Source organism: Podarcis pityusensis (genome assembly GCF_964106645.2).
Source record: "Podarcis pityusensis genome assembly, chromosome: 3".
NCBI lineage: Eukaryota > Metazoa > Chordata > Lepidosauria > Squamata > Lacertidae > Podarcis > Podarcis pityusensis.
In genome coordinates this window covers 95,915,731-95,929,732 of record NC_138026.1, presented here as the reverse complement: position 1 = coordinate 95,929,732, position 14,002 = coordinate 95,915,731, and the positions used below count along the sequence as shown (strand labels likewise).

The 14,002-nt window shown below is 45.5% G+C and overlaps 1 protein-coding gene across 5 annotated transcripts in view; it reads right to left on the bottom strand.

Moving 5' to 3' along the window:
• USH2A (usherin) overlaps nt 1–14,002 on the bottom strand; it is a 440,966-nt gene that overhangs the window by 378,696 nt on the left and 48,268 nt on the right. For all 5 annotated transcript variants that reach the window (XM_081000469.1, XM_081000470.1, XM_081000471.1 and 2 more), the window contains exons 8-9: nt 12,269–12,490; nt 10,218–10,311 (exon numbers count right to left, since the gene is read on the bottom strand). In XM_081000469.1, coding sequence (XP_080856595.1) covers nt 10,218–10,311; nt 12,269–12,490 — 316 coding nt within the window. The remainder of the gene's footprint in view (nt 1–10,217; nt 10,312–12,268; nt 12,491–14,002) is intronic.

The following is a 14,002-nucleotide window of genomic DNA, read 5'->3' as shown; positions in this document are numbered from 1 at the left end:
GGGATGTTTCCATGCTACAAAAGAGTTTTCACTATAAAGTAAGGAGGAGGATGAAATGGAGGCTTTGTACATGAGGAGCAATGCCTTGACTTGGGCCTGGTGCAGTATCTTACGGATGGTGGCCCATGACCCCAGTGTACTTTCCTGCTTAATATATGGGCAGCTGCATTCTGCACCAGCTACAGTTTCTTTTCTCTCTCCAAGGGTAGCCCCATGTAGAACACATTGCAGTAGTTAAACTATGGGTTTATCAGAGCATGGGTTACTGATGCCAGGCTGTGCTGGTCTGGGAATGGCTGTAGCAAGTGAACCAGCTGGAGCTTAGCTTACCCACTACTGACCACTTAGGCAACCTGGACATCTAGTGACAGCTTAAAATCATGAACAATACAGATCTACTACATAAGTTTTATATACAGGAGTGGGTAATACAGAAGGTCCTGACACATAGTATCTGGTATACTTGTCCACGTGGTTCTGCCATTACAGAATCAATCATGATCTCTCCTCGCTAGCTTACTTTACACTGTAAGGTCCTTGGGGCAGGTGCCTGCTTACTTGTTTGTGGTTTGCTTTTCTTGCAAACAGGCAAGCAGTTTGATGGTGTTATGCTATTAATAATATAAACACAATATATTCTCTTTTTTGTTATTTCATTCTCCATATGCTTTTTCTTTTGATCGTTTACATTAGAAAATCCTATAAAACAAAACAAAAAGGGGGGAGGGGTAAGAGGAAGAAAACGCAAAGGGGAAAAACAGAAAGAAAGAAATCAAACAACATTTCTGTGTTTGCCACGGGCTTCGTTGAAGTGCTCTGACTGAAAGCAGCTTCAAAGGTTCCTGTGGCAGAGAGAGTATGAACAAGGTTCTGCTGGGACACTACATCTGTGCCCTCAACCCTTTGCTTCTCTAATGTTTGGCAAAGTCAGTAAAAATATTCCTTTTCATACCTTCCAATGTCAAGAACTGGAACATTATCAAGGTTTAACTTTGCCATCGCTTGCCAAATTGACTGCAATGTAATCCACAAAAGCCAGTGTTTATTGAGCATTATTTTAATGGCTAGCAGGACTCAATGAAATTGAGGCATTTTTTCCCCCCTTTTTGGAATATATCCAGCTCTTTATAGAAAAGAAAAAAGAAGAAGAAGAGCAGCAACAGGACTTTGCTTCTGTCTCCAGTAGAAAACAACAAGTTTGTACTAAAACCCCTTCATATTTTATTTCAATTAAACAATATAAAAAGCATTGCAATGTGTTTTTGAGTAAGATGGTTTCTGGCTATGAAACCAATCTATTACACCTGCAGGTAAAAAGTTTCTTCCAAAGTAGAAAGTGAATCCAACAAGGGAAGGGGGTAAAAAAAAAAAAAAAATGAATGGTGTTATGATTATTTTCTGCACTTTCCACTGTTGCTTTCCCCGTTCCTCCACGCTAAATACCAGAAAGTGGCATGTATTCCACTCAACTGAGCAAATCCATCCCTTCTGATACCCTACTGTTTTCTCTGACAATTTGGCAAGGCAGACAATGCCAAATGCACTGCAATAGTGAACTCATTAAGGCAGGGCCAAACCGCTCCCCCTTTCCCCGCATGTCCTGAAAATTCCTCCCATGCAAGAGGCACTGGTTTTCTGATGCTTCTGTGTGAGGGAGAAATTTAGGGTGGATGCTTACCTTGGTTAACTGATGAGGTGAACAATTGTGGGGTGTGTTGTTTTGTTTTGTTTTTTTTTTTTTTGTTGGGGGGGTGTTGCTTGCTTTTATAACTTAAAATGAAAGCCCCACATCCTGTGAGTTTCTCTACGTGCTACCAGGAATACATCGAGAATGGTGTGATACAATGTAATAATAATATAATAATAATAATATTTATTACGGCCATAGGCCCATACAGATAAAAACAAGACATAAATAACAGCTTGTGCACGTGGGAAAAAACAGCCGCTAAAACACCACTGTAACAATAAAATACTATGAGATGGAATGACATACTGCGCCTTAATTAGCTTGTAGTGCTCCTTGGCAACGCTTTTGGGTAAGGACAGCGACCAGAAACCTAGCCACTTTCAGGGTCGTATGGGTATCCTTATCCTGCAAGATTTGGGCAAGGTGGAATTTTGGTGGGGTACCCTCTAGTTTCTGCATGATTGATCCCAACAAATTTGCCCGGGTGTGATACAATGTGATGTTGTCACTCCCAAGGCATCAAATGAGAATATAGAAAAATAGGAATATGATAACACAGGGTGCTGCCTTATATTGAGTTAAACCAGTGGTCCATCTAGCTTAGTTTTGTCCACATTGCCTGGCAGGAGGTCAGCAGGGTTTCAAGCAAGGAACCTGACTCAGCTCTACCAGGAGATGGCAGGGACTGAGACTGGGATTTTGATTCACCACTGAGCTATGGCACTTCACATCCCACACAATGCAACATTATGTGGCATCGCTTCCATTCCAGTAGGTAGCTGCAGAGAGTCTCATGCCGCTGTGAGCACAGGGCTTTTTCGGCAAGGCAAAAAACAACATTGAATTGGAAAACCTTCAGCCAACTCATGAGCTAAAGTAAGGTTACTACAAAACTGGTTTCCTATAGGACTGTTTACTACAAATTGCACAACTCGTGTCTATTTTTTTATTTAGGATATTTGGAATATGAAATATATAGGTAGGCAAAGTGCAGTATTCTGTAAAAGTCTACTTTATTTTAAATACATACACAAATCTGAAAACATTTTGCAACTTCCCCATACAGCTTCCACTGGCAATTTAGAACATTATTTGCCCAAGCTTTTTGCCGATGGAAATCTGGGTTTAACCTTGTTGCTGTTTCTATGCTCTAGTGATTTTATTGTCGTCCTTATGTTTTAAGCTGTAGATAACTGATAATATTTTTTATCCCTCTATCGCATGTTGCTCTGAGTATTCTATCAGAGATTGTGATTTTATAATTTTCTGTTTCTTGGAACACTTTGGAAATGCATTCTTCACGGTGAAAACAAACTGCCTTGTCCTTCAATACAGCTGGCAGAACAAGGAGGACTGTAGCTCAATCATAGAGCTCAATTTGCATGCAGGAGATCTCAGGTTCAATCCCTGGTAGCACCACTGAAAAAAATCAGGCAGCAGGTGGTGTGAGAGATCTCTACATAAGACTCTGGTCAGCCACTGTCTGTCAGGAAAGGCAGTACTGGACTAGAGGGGAAATGGTCTAATCTGGTATAAGGCAGCTTTCTGTATCCTACTGCATACAGGCTGCATATACACTGCACACACACCCCAAGAATACTGGCAACAGTAGTACGTGAAGGATCCTGAGAACTGTAGCTCTGTGAAGGTTAAACCACAGTTCTCAGAATCCTTTGAGCAGGGGGAAGATGGTCTTAAATATGTGGTGAGCATGCCGCAATACAGTGGTACTGTTATGTACTGAGTTGAATAGGATCCAAACTGTAGCAGTCTGATTGGTCCTAGAACAATAGGATCCAAAAGGCAGCAGTCTGATTGGTCCTAGAACAATAGGATTCAGAATGCAGCAGTCTGATTGGTCCTAGAACAATGCAGCAGTATGATTGGTTGGCAGGAACCACCCAATCCTGCTCCAGATAGAAGTGAATCCACAACCTGATTGGCTTACAGTAGAATTCCAGAATTAGCCAATCATGTGCAGCCCATTGTGTAAATAATGTATATAAAGCAGATACTGTGAGGGGACATTTATTCATTCCTCCTCACCACTATGAGCTGAATAAAGAGCATGAAATCACTTTGCGACTCTGAGTATATTTCACTGGCGACGAAGGTGGGATCCCGCTGAGCTGACTGCCACACACAGCACCGCAGCACCGCCAACTGCCGCACCGCTGCCTCGCACCGTGTATCCAGGCTTCGGCTCCGGGGCACAAGGAACTCAGAATGGCAGCCAACAGCAGCTTCTCGCCATTCAACCCAGCATCTGGAGACTGGGAAGCGTACGCCTCCCGTTTCACCTTCCTCCTAGAAGCCAAAGGGGTCACCGACGAAGAAGACGCCAAGAAGAGGGCGATATTCTTCAGCGTCTGCGGAGAGGAGACGTTTGAAATCGCCCGGGCTCTCCTTGCGCCTGAAGACGTCGCTACTGTTCCATACAAAACAATAATGGAACAGCTGAAGGGGCACTTTTCGCCACAGCCCTCAGTGGTGGCTCGTCGAAATGCCTTCTACGCAAAGCGGCAAGCCCCTGGGGAAACCATAACTGGGTTTGTGACCTCTCTCCGCCAAGCCGCCCGGTTCTGCAACTTCTCAGAGCTGGAGAACATGCTTCGTGACCGCCTCGTCGGTGGCCTGAAGGATGAGAAGCTGCAACGACGCCTCTACGCTAAGAAGGACCTAACGTTCCAGGTCGCTCTGGAGGAGGCCCTGGCAACAGAAGCTGCCGAGAGGTCGACCCAAGAGGCACGGCCGAGCCTGCCATCCCAACCGAGGGTCCACCATGAAGACCTCACCGACGACTCAGGATCCGACAGGGAGGAGGTGCACCGAGTACAGCAGCGCACTCAAGCAGCGCACAGACCACAGCTGCCTCGACGAGAAGGAGGGAACTGCGCAAGCTGCGGGGAGAGTCACGAGAGGAGGACCTGCCGTTTCCGCAACGCAGAGTGCAGGCAGTGCAGAAAATCGGGACACATCGCCCGGGTGTGTCGGGCTCGGCCCACCCGACACCAGGCATCAGATGACCAATCCAAGAGCCCCAGGTCCCGGGGCCCAACGCACCAAGGCAACTCGACGGAGCTCACGGACTTCCAGGTATACCAGTTGCCCCACCCCAACGTAGAGAAAATTTATGTAGAGGTACAGATAGAGGGGGCCCCATGCCGCATGGAGCTTGACACGGGTTCAACTCTATCCATAATCTCGGCAAGGACCTTAAGGAAACTGTGTCCCACTGGGGGTCCCAAACTCAGGCCGGCCCCATTCACCCTCCGGGACTTCCAGAAACGTAAGGTCCCCACAATGGGGGTGGGGACCTTCAGGGTGCAATACCGAGGGCGGACGCGGCAACTGGACTTGCTTGTGGTCAAGGGCCCCTACATTAGCTTACTGGGATTGGCATGGTTTGGACCACTGGGGCTAGCTGTCACCGGGGTGAACCACACTAGCTTACAAGTGGACGTGGACGCCATATGCAAGGAATTTCCAGGGGTTTTCGATGGGAAATTGGGACAGTATACGGGCCCCCCCATTGCGCTACAGCTTGACCCCGCAGTACGACCGGTCAGGCTCAAGGCCCGCCGGGTCCCGTTCGCCTTGAAACCCCGTATAGACGAGGAATTGGACCGACTCGTAGAGCAAGGAGTGCTGGAGCCGGTGCCTAATGCTCCCTGGGAAACCCCAATCGTCACACCCGTCAAGCCTAATGGTTCGGTCCGCATCTGCGCAGACTACAAATGTACCATAAACAAGGCCCTCACGGCCCACGCATACCCAGTGCCAGTGGTCAGCCATGTCCTTGCCACCCTGGCTGGGTCGAAAATTTTTGGCAAGCTGGACTTGGCCCAAGCATATCAACAGCTGCCAGTAGATGAGGCCACAGCAGAGGCACAGACGATTGTGACGCACAGAGGAGCGTTCAGGGTAAAGCGGCTGCAATTCGGTGTCAGCGTGGCACCAGGCATATTCCAGAATATAATGGACTCTCTCCTTAAAGGGATTCCTGGCGTCACCCCCTTCTTCGATGATGTGTTGATTGCCGGCCCCACACCAGAGGAGTTTGAGGACCGCCTCCGCACTGTTCTGCACCGTTTCCAGACGGCGGGTCTCAAGGTGAAGCGGGAAAAATGTCTACTAGGAGTGCCTCAGGTGGACTTTCTGGGATTTATGGTGGACGCAGAAGGGGTCCACCCGACTGGGGACAAGGTACGGGCCATTTGTGATGCCCCAGCGCCCAAGAGCAAGACTGAACTTCAGGCCTTCTTGGGGCTATTGAACTTTTACCATTCCTTCCTTCCCCACAAGGCGGCGGTAGCGGAGCCCCTACACAGACTCCTGGACAAGCGGGCCCCTTGGGTGTGGGGCCAGCGCCAGGAGGCCGCATTCCAGGCAGTCAAGGACTTGCTTGTCTCAAACTCGGTCTTGGCACACTTCGACGAGAGGCTGCCGGTGGTGCTAGCATGCGACGCCTCACCCTATGGCATTGGAGCTGTCCTGGGGCACCAACTCCCGGATGGAAGAGAGGTACCGGTGGCGTACTTTTCCCAGACACTCAACACAACCGAGCGGAACTACTCGCAAATCGACAAGGAGGGTCTGGCAATCGTAAAGGGAGTAAAAAAATTCCATGATTTCTTGTACGGGCGGCCCTTCACCGTGGTGACTGACCACAAGCCGTTGCTTGGCTTGTTTGCCCCCGAAAAGCAGACCCCCCAAGTGCTGTCTCCTCGCGTCCTCAGGTGGTCAATTTTCCTTGCCAGCTACCAGTATGCACTGATTCACCGACCTGGGAAGGCGATGGGCCATGCGGACGCCCTCAGCAGGCTACCACTACCGGAAACAGGCCCTGACCCAGCACCTGCACAAGAGGTTATGAGCCTGGAGCTGCTTCCCGACCGCCCCATTCAGGCACAAGAAGTTGCACACCATTCCAAGAAAGATAGGGTCATCTCCCGGGTCCTGGACTGGGTGTGGAGGGGATGGCCCAGCAGCAGCCCCGGGCCAGAATTTGCCGGCTACACAACCCGCAAACATGAACTGTCGGCCCACAAGGGGTGCCTGTTATGGGGAAGCAGAGTCGTTGTTCCCCAGCCCCTCTGCAAAAGGGTCCTCACAGCCCTACACGAGACACATCCAGGGGTAGTAAGAATGAAGGCCCTTGCCAGGAGTTATGTGTGGTGGCCGGGGATCGATGGAGAGATAGAGGCCTGGGTCAAACACTGCCAGGCCTGCCAAGAATCCCGCCCAGATCCCCCAAGGGCCCCAGTCCAGTCCTGGGAGTCCGCCCGAGCACCATGGTCACGCCTGCATGTGGATTTCGCTGGCCCCTTTCAGGGGAAAACATTCTTCATAGTGGTGGACTCCTACACCAAATGGCTGGAAGTCGCACTGGTACCGTCCACTTCCACGTCCGCAGCCATCCGGGTACTACGCAGGCTGTTTGCAACCCACGGGCTCCCTGACACTCTCGTCTCAGACAACGGGACTGCATTTACGTCAGGAGAATTCCAAACCTTCACAGCGCAGAACGCCATCCGCCACATCCGTTCGGCGCCGTTCCACCCTGCCACCAATGGCCAAGCAGAACGCATGGTGCGGACCACCAAGGACACCCTTCGCCGCATGACGCAAGGGGACTGGGAGTACCGCCTTGCCACATTCCTTCTAGCACAGCACAGCACCCCCAGCTCAACGACTGGCCGGAGCCCCGCTGAACTACTAATGGGTCGGCGCCTTGCAATCAGATTGGACCGCCTTCACCCCGATAGAGCTCAGGATGAGGTAGTGGTGGGGGAAGGCAGGAACCCCCGGACCTTCGAGGCCCAGGACCCAGTGTACGCAAAGAATTTTGGGGCAGGCCCAGCATGGGTACCCGCCACAATCACCAGGGTCACTGGCCCCGTGTCGTACGAGGTGCTAACGGATGGGGGGCAATGCTGGCGCCGCCACTGCGACCAGATACGGCGACGATTCCCGGGAGAAAACCAGGAGGAGGACAGGTCAGAGGAGTCCCAAGGGAACAGCGGGGCAGTGAGGCCCATAGAGCAGGAGGGGCCAGCAGGAGAGGCAGAATCAGTAAATACAGAGAGGACCCGTGAGGCCGAAAGGACACCGGAACCAGAACCACGACTGAGCGAGCCGGTTGCGCCAGACCAAACAGCCGCATCACAGCCAGCATCCTTGGAACACGAGCCAGAACCCGGAGCCCGGACCAGGGAACACCCCAGGCCACAACGCACACGTAGGCCGCCGGCATACCTTGAGGACTATGAATGCGACCTCCCGGGCAGGACTGGAACTTAGAGGGGAGGGGTGTTATGTACTGAGTTGAATAGGATCCAAACTGTAGCAGTCTGATTGGTCCTAGAACAATAGGATCCAAAAGGCAGCAGTCTGATTGGTCCTAGAACAATAGGATTCAGAATGCAGCAGTCTGATTGGTCCTAGAACAATGCAGCAGTATGATTGGTTGGCAGGAACCACCCAATCCTGCTCCAGATAGAAGTGAATCCACAACCTGATTGGCTTACAGTAGAATTCCAGAATTAGCCAATCATGTGCAGCCCATTGTGTAAATAATGTATATAAAGCAGATACTGTGAGGGGACATTTATTCATTCCTCCTCACCACTATGAGCTGAATAAAGAGCATGAAATCACTTTGCGACTCTGAGTATATTTCAGGTACCTTGGGTTACATATGCTTCAGGTTACATATTCCGCTAACCCAGAAATAGTATCTCGATTTAAGAACTTTGCTTCAGGATGAGAACAGAAATTGCGCGGTGATGGCAGCAGGAGGCCCCATTAGCTAAAGTGGTGCTTCAGGTTAAGAACAGTTTCAGGTTAAGAACAGATCTCCAGAACGAATTAAGTACTTAACCTGAGGTACCACTGTATTCTTCTCTCTAGGATTGAAAAAGAAATGAGAGCAACAGCAGCTGGACCTAGCAGAGGTGAATTAAGTTACTGCAGGATGGAGTTGAATGCATTTTTGTATAAAAGTATAATGCAGTGGAAGGGAGTGGAAAGAGAAATCAATTCTATAACTGGGTATTTCCTGGCGGAATGAGATATCTGCATTAGGGTTGCCATATGTCTGGGAAAACCTGGACATGTCCTCTTTCGGGAGGCCATCATGCCCATCTGGGCGGATTTTTACATTTTAAAGGAAATGTCTGGGGTTATGGGGGGTTGGGCTCTGGCTCGGGCAGCTTGGGTTTGGGCTGATCTGCACTCTGCGGCCACTGCCAGACCAAGCCAGGGAAAGAGGCGCACAGGCATGCCAGTGGCCCCGCACACACATATTCCTCTTTCCCCGGCTTGGGCTGGCAGCGGCTCAGGCTGCTCTCTTTTATGTTCTTCAAGATATGGCAACTCTAATCTGCATACATATTTCACTTATATGCCTAATACTTTCTACAATCATATCTTTGCACCGCTTCCAGAGATACGAATATCTGAGGAAAAACCTGTCTGGCCTTCAAAGTCCATCTGCTTAATTTTGCATTGTCATCTTATTTTTTTAATATTATGCAGATCCTGTATGCATTTGTGCATATTAAGTCTACTCACACAGTACATGGATTTTGTAGTAAATCATAAATAACAAAACTCATGCCAAAGCACTACTGCAAGTGCCAATAGTGGCCAGCAGGGCTTCACATGTGGGACTTCACTGCTCTTCCATCTTCCAAATGCAGTATATCACAGCTACTTAATGAGAGGGGGAGGGGCAAGGCAGTGTAGGCTCTGTGCAGTGCAGGTGCTGCAGTGAAGTCATTCTGATGCTCCTGCCACTGTATCAATAGTGTATCCACACCATACCAAACTCCTGCTAGTTGCACCTTTTTCTTTTGGTTAGTGACAGCAACTTACATGTGGAAAATGGAAGAACAATGCAACCCAATGCAACCCACACAGTCCCACCAGTCACTACTGGCAAGTGCATTGAGGACATTCATACAACATTCACAGGTCCCTATAATATTAAAGATAATAACTGGCAAGTAGGATCCATGGAGGTCAACAGAAAATTTATGACAATTTCACCACAGAATCACCTGTAACTGAACTACAGACTTTATCTTCATCTCGCCCAGAGCAGCCCAAAGTGACTTACAAGCTAATGCTTGTAGTGTAGTTCAGGGGAAATACAGATACTGGTAGCACACTGGAAGCTGAAATAGCTATGAGCAGTCGCCAACACTGAACCTTTATGGTGTAGAACTGGAGTCTCACTAGCCAGATCATGCCATTAAAACATCAATGAATCCCTCATCATTCTTTCTGTGTTTGGCAGGGTCGAGATTTGCTCCTCTAGCAAGCAAAGTTATTTGTTTGTTTTTTTACAACAATAAAAAAGCATAACACCAGACAGTAAAATCATAACAAGTTAAAAACAAGTTAAAAGCACATTAAAAAAATTAAAAACCAAACATCAGTAGACCATTATGGAGGATGTACTCTTAATTGCCTTCAAATTCGGATTTGAGAACTTGAGAACTTGAAATTTAAAGGAACTCACGTTGTTGCCTTCTGTATAGCTTTCCTTGGAGCAAAGACATCTGTATGGGTTAATACTCGTGTCGCAGCGATCAGCGTGGCCAAAACAATTACACCTGTACAACAGATCAGATTCGTTTTTTTGATATTCAGTCATCACAAAACAAAAGTTTAGCAGTATGAAATTTACACAAAATCAAGCTATTTAGAAGAGTGAATTGATGTATCATTTGAGAGGGCATCTCCCTGTTATTTGTACACTATCATGAAAGTAATTGCCTGCTTCTGTTAAGGATAACCATCTCAGAAAAGGGCCCTTTAAGTGTAGTAACCATTTCATGTCTCTTTCCATTCAGCATTTATAAATGTCAAGTAAATGCTGCTTTACAAGGGAGTAAATTGACAGTACATGTAGACCAACTATTAAGTGATCAAGCATGCATTATGTGCTTTCATTGTATACTATGCAGATGTAAGGCTCTAATTATTTATTACAGTTAACACCTGTTCGTTCAGCATTAACCTTTCAATCTGGAACACCACAACTCCTTAAAAGGACATGGAGTATATGTACATATCTTTTATTTTATTTTATATCATTTTCCTTCTTCAGGCTACCAGAACAAAATTTACAATATCATTTAAAAAAAAGCCCCAGATAATTAACATACAAAACTCTCTTTAGTCAGGACAAGAGGGTTAAAGGAAATATCTATGGAGAAGTAGCAAGAACAACACTGCCCCTGCCTCCGCTCCATTGCAGTTGCCCTTCCTCCCAGATGTTTAACTTACTTATGACACCTGAAGAGGGGTAAGGGGAGTAGTAAAATGCCTAACATCATCCTTAGTTTTATTTTTATTTTTAATGACAACTTTTGGGAGATGCAAGGGTCCCAAAAAACTTTTGTAGGGGTAGGTGAGGTCCACAGGTTCACCAGCTCTACATGACAGGAGAGGGACATGAGGGTCCTGACACAAGGAAAAGCCTACATGCCGAAGTCATAGGTGAATCAGCTCCTACTCGCATTTATTTTTTGCTGGCTTGTACTCTCTCTATTAAAACACATGGGCCTAGTGCAGAGAATCATGCTTAAGTCCCACTGAAGTTAAAGGAGCTTAATTTAGTTTCTATTACCGGTAATTCATTCCATTGGACTTTAATTGAATTTAAGATCCCTCCAGCCCTTGGGGCGAAAAAAGTACACTTTAGGGGTTACTTATTGTGACTTCAGAGTTGCTCTTATTGTTCTTTGGAGTGGAATCCACACACAGAGACAGACACACACACATTATTTTTTAAAGTTATTAGACTATATACCATTTCAGACTGCCATGCTACAGTAATATAGAAGAAAAACTGTGTTTATTTAATTTATCTATTTAAAAAATATATACATCCTGCCTTCTCTAAAAGTCCAAAGAATGCACAAAACCAGTTGAGATGCAACATTAAATTAAAAACAAAACACTATAGCCACACATTCATTTTTCTCACTAAGAAAAGCTGATTTAATACATATTCTTTAAAACATAAATTCCAAAGTAAAAAAAAAGCACATCTTTCACTGGAGACTCAGTCATTACTTAATTTGCATTTTATTTACAGGGTGTAATTATGCCTTCAACAAGACTTCTGACTTAACATATACAATAAAGTTGTCAGTCATAGATAATGCAACACTTTCGCTGACAGAAGCCTCATTTTTAAAGGGAAAAACCAGCTAAGACAAAGAGTTTAGTTCATTATTAAGACCATTACAACTGCCATATATGGGAGTCCATAATAAAAAATGGAAGCCCCACTAGAGCAAAGCTTCAATCAGGCTTTCAATCAAACATACCTGTTTCTAAGAGTTAGCAAATCCAGAATGTAAAAGCATTATTGATGGATAAAAATTGGTTAAAGATTATTTTGTTAAGTTAGATTTTTATCTGATGTAAGGCAAACCCATTTCGGATCTGAAATCAATGCTACGAAGTACATCTTCACCTCATTTGAATGAGTATAAATCCACAGCGAGTCGTTTACTCTCAAATATACTTCATTTTCAATACAAACTGTGAGTAGCCTACCTCCCACTGACAGTAATTTCGTCAACTCCATAGTATCTGTGTCTAAAGTTAACTGAAGGTACAGCAGTATGATATTGGCCAAGTAGATGAATCTTTACTGCCGAAGCTTTGACAAACTCCTGAAGTGCTGGGGTATTGTAGAAGTCATTGTATCCTGGCCGACGATTTGGTTCTGGTGTGAGAACGCTGAAAGTAACATTTCCATGGGAATATGGAGTAATGCTGTTGATGTAATAATAAATAAAAAAAATAAAAACAGCTAGTATAATTATGTAATTATTTGGTTATTGTATACTGCTTTTCATCAGGCATGACCTCAAAGCATAACAGGATATACAAGATCCATAAAGTACAATTAGAAACAAGTGAAAATCAATTTATATACCTATTAAGCGGTACAAAATAATAAATCCTTTACTTGATTAATTCTTTAAAAGCAAAGGATTTATTATTTTGTACCGTTTAATAGATTCCCAGGATTCCTTGGGGAAAGCCACGACTTCTTAAAGTGGTATAATACTGTTATAAACATATAGTGCAGATGGAGCGTTAGTAAGTTTGATTTATATCTTTAAGACAAGCAAGTAACACATTCTGTTAATTTCTTCTTTAAAAATACAACAGGGTAGCTTCTTGTTCACTACCACGTAATGTTTCCTGTGGTACAATGAATATACACAAGTCTTTAGAGGGTATTTTTATATTAGGTTCACTGTACATCGTCCCTACATAACATCGTTCACTTCAATCACTTCCTATTATCATTTATGTCTTGTAATTGAAGGGAAAACAATGTTCCATTATAAAACATTTATGGCAGCATTTCACACATTGGCTCTTGAATTCCTTTTCTAAGATGCACTAATTTTTCTGTTGGAGTGTTATTGTGGTTGGTTTTTTTAAAAAAAACAAACCCGTTTTTTTATTATTATTTTTTAAAACATTATTCATTGCTCAGCCAATTAATTTGGCTATTTTCCCCACCCCACCCGACTTCAACTGAATGCAAAATATATGTTTTGTTGAAAATGAATTGTACCCTCAATGACCTCTTGTTCCTCCCTTAGAATGTTGAATCGTGAAAGCCCAGAGAAAGATGCTGACACCTTAAAAGCCTAGCCGCCAAGACTGAAACAGCAAGAACAAAACAAAAATAACAACACCATCAAAACAAACAGCGACTGCACCTGGTGGAACATTCCCTCATGTCTTTTCAGACAAGTGCTACACAGGTCTGATGCTGACTAGGTTCTGAATTTTGCCAAGACTTGGTTGCAGCTAGACAGTTATGGCTGAATGCAAAATCCCCCAACCCCAAATAAGAGCTTGCATCGTGCAAAACAGACATAACAGTGACTGTCTGGGCTAAGGGCAAATGTGTAGCAGTAAGTCTTACAAGTCTCATAACTGTCTGTTTACACCAACTCTTGGCATAATTCAGAACCTAGTCAGCATCAGACCTGTGTAACACTTGTATGAAAAGCCAAGTTTTTGTGTAGGAAGGTCTAAGACATATCGTCTCCTCTGCCCCTTTTTGGTGAGGCTTGCCAACCTCTAAAACTTCCAGTTTTAGCAGTCTCAGACCTGTCTACACAAAAACTGCTCAAGAAGAGTAACTAGGAAATGTTTGCAACCCCTCAGTTACTCGCCTTGCCTACTATGAGACTACTTCAGGCTGCAGAACATACCTAAGTCCACAAAGCCTTCACTTGTCTCCTAGAATTCATCAAAGGC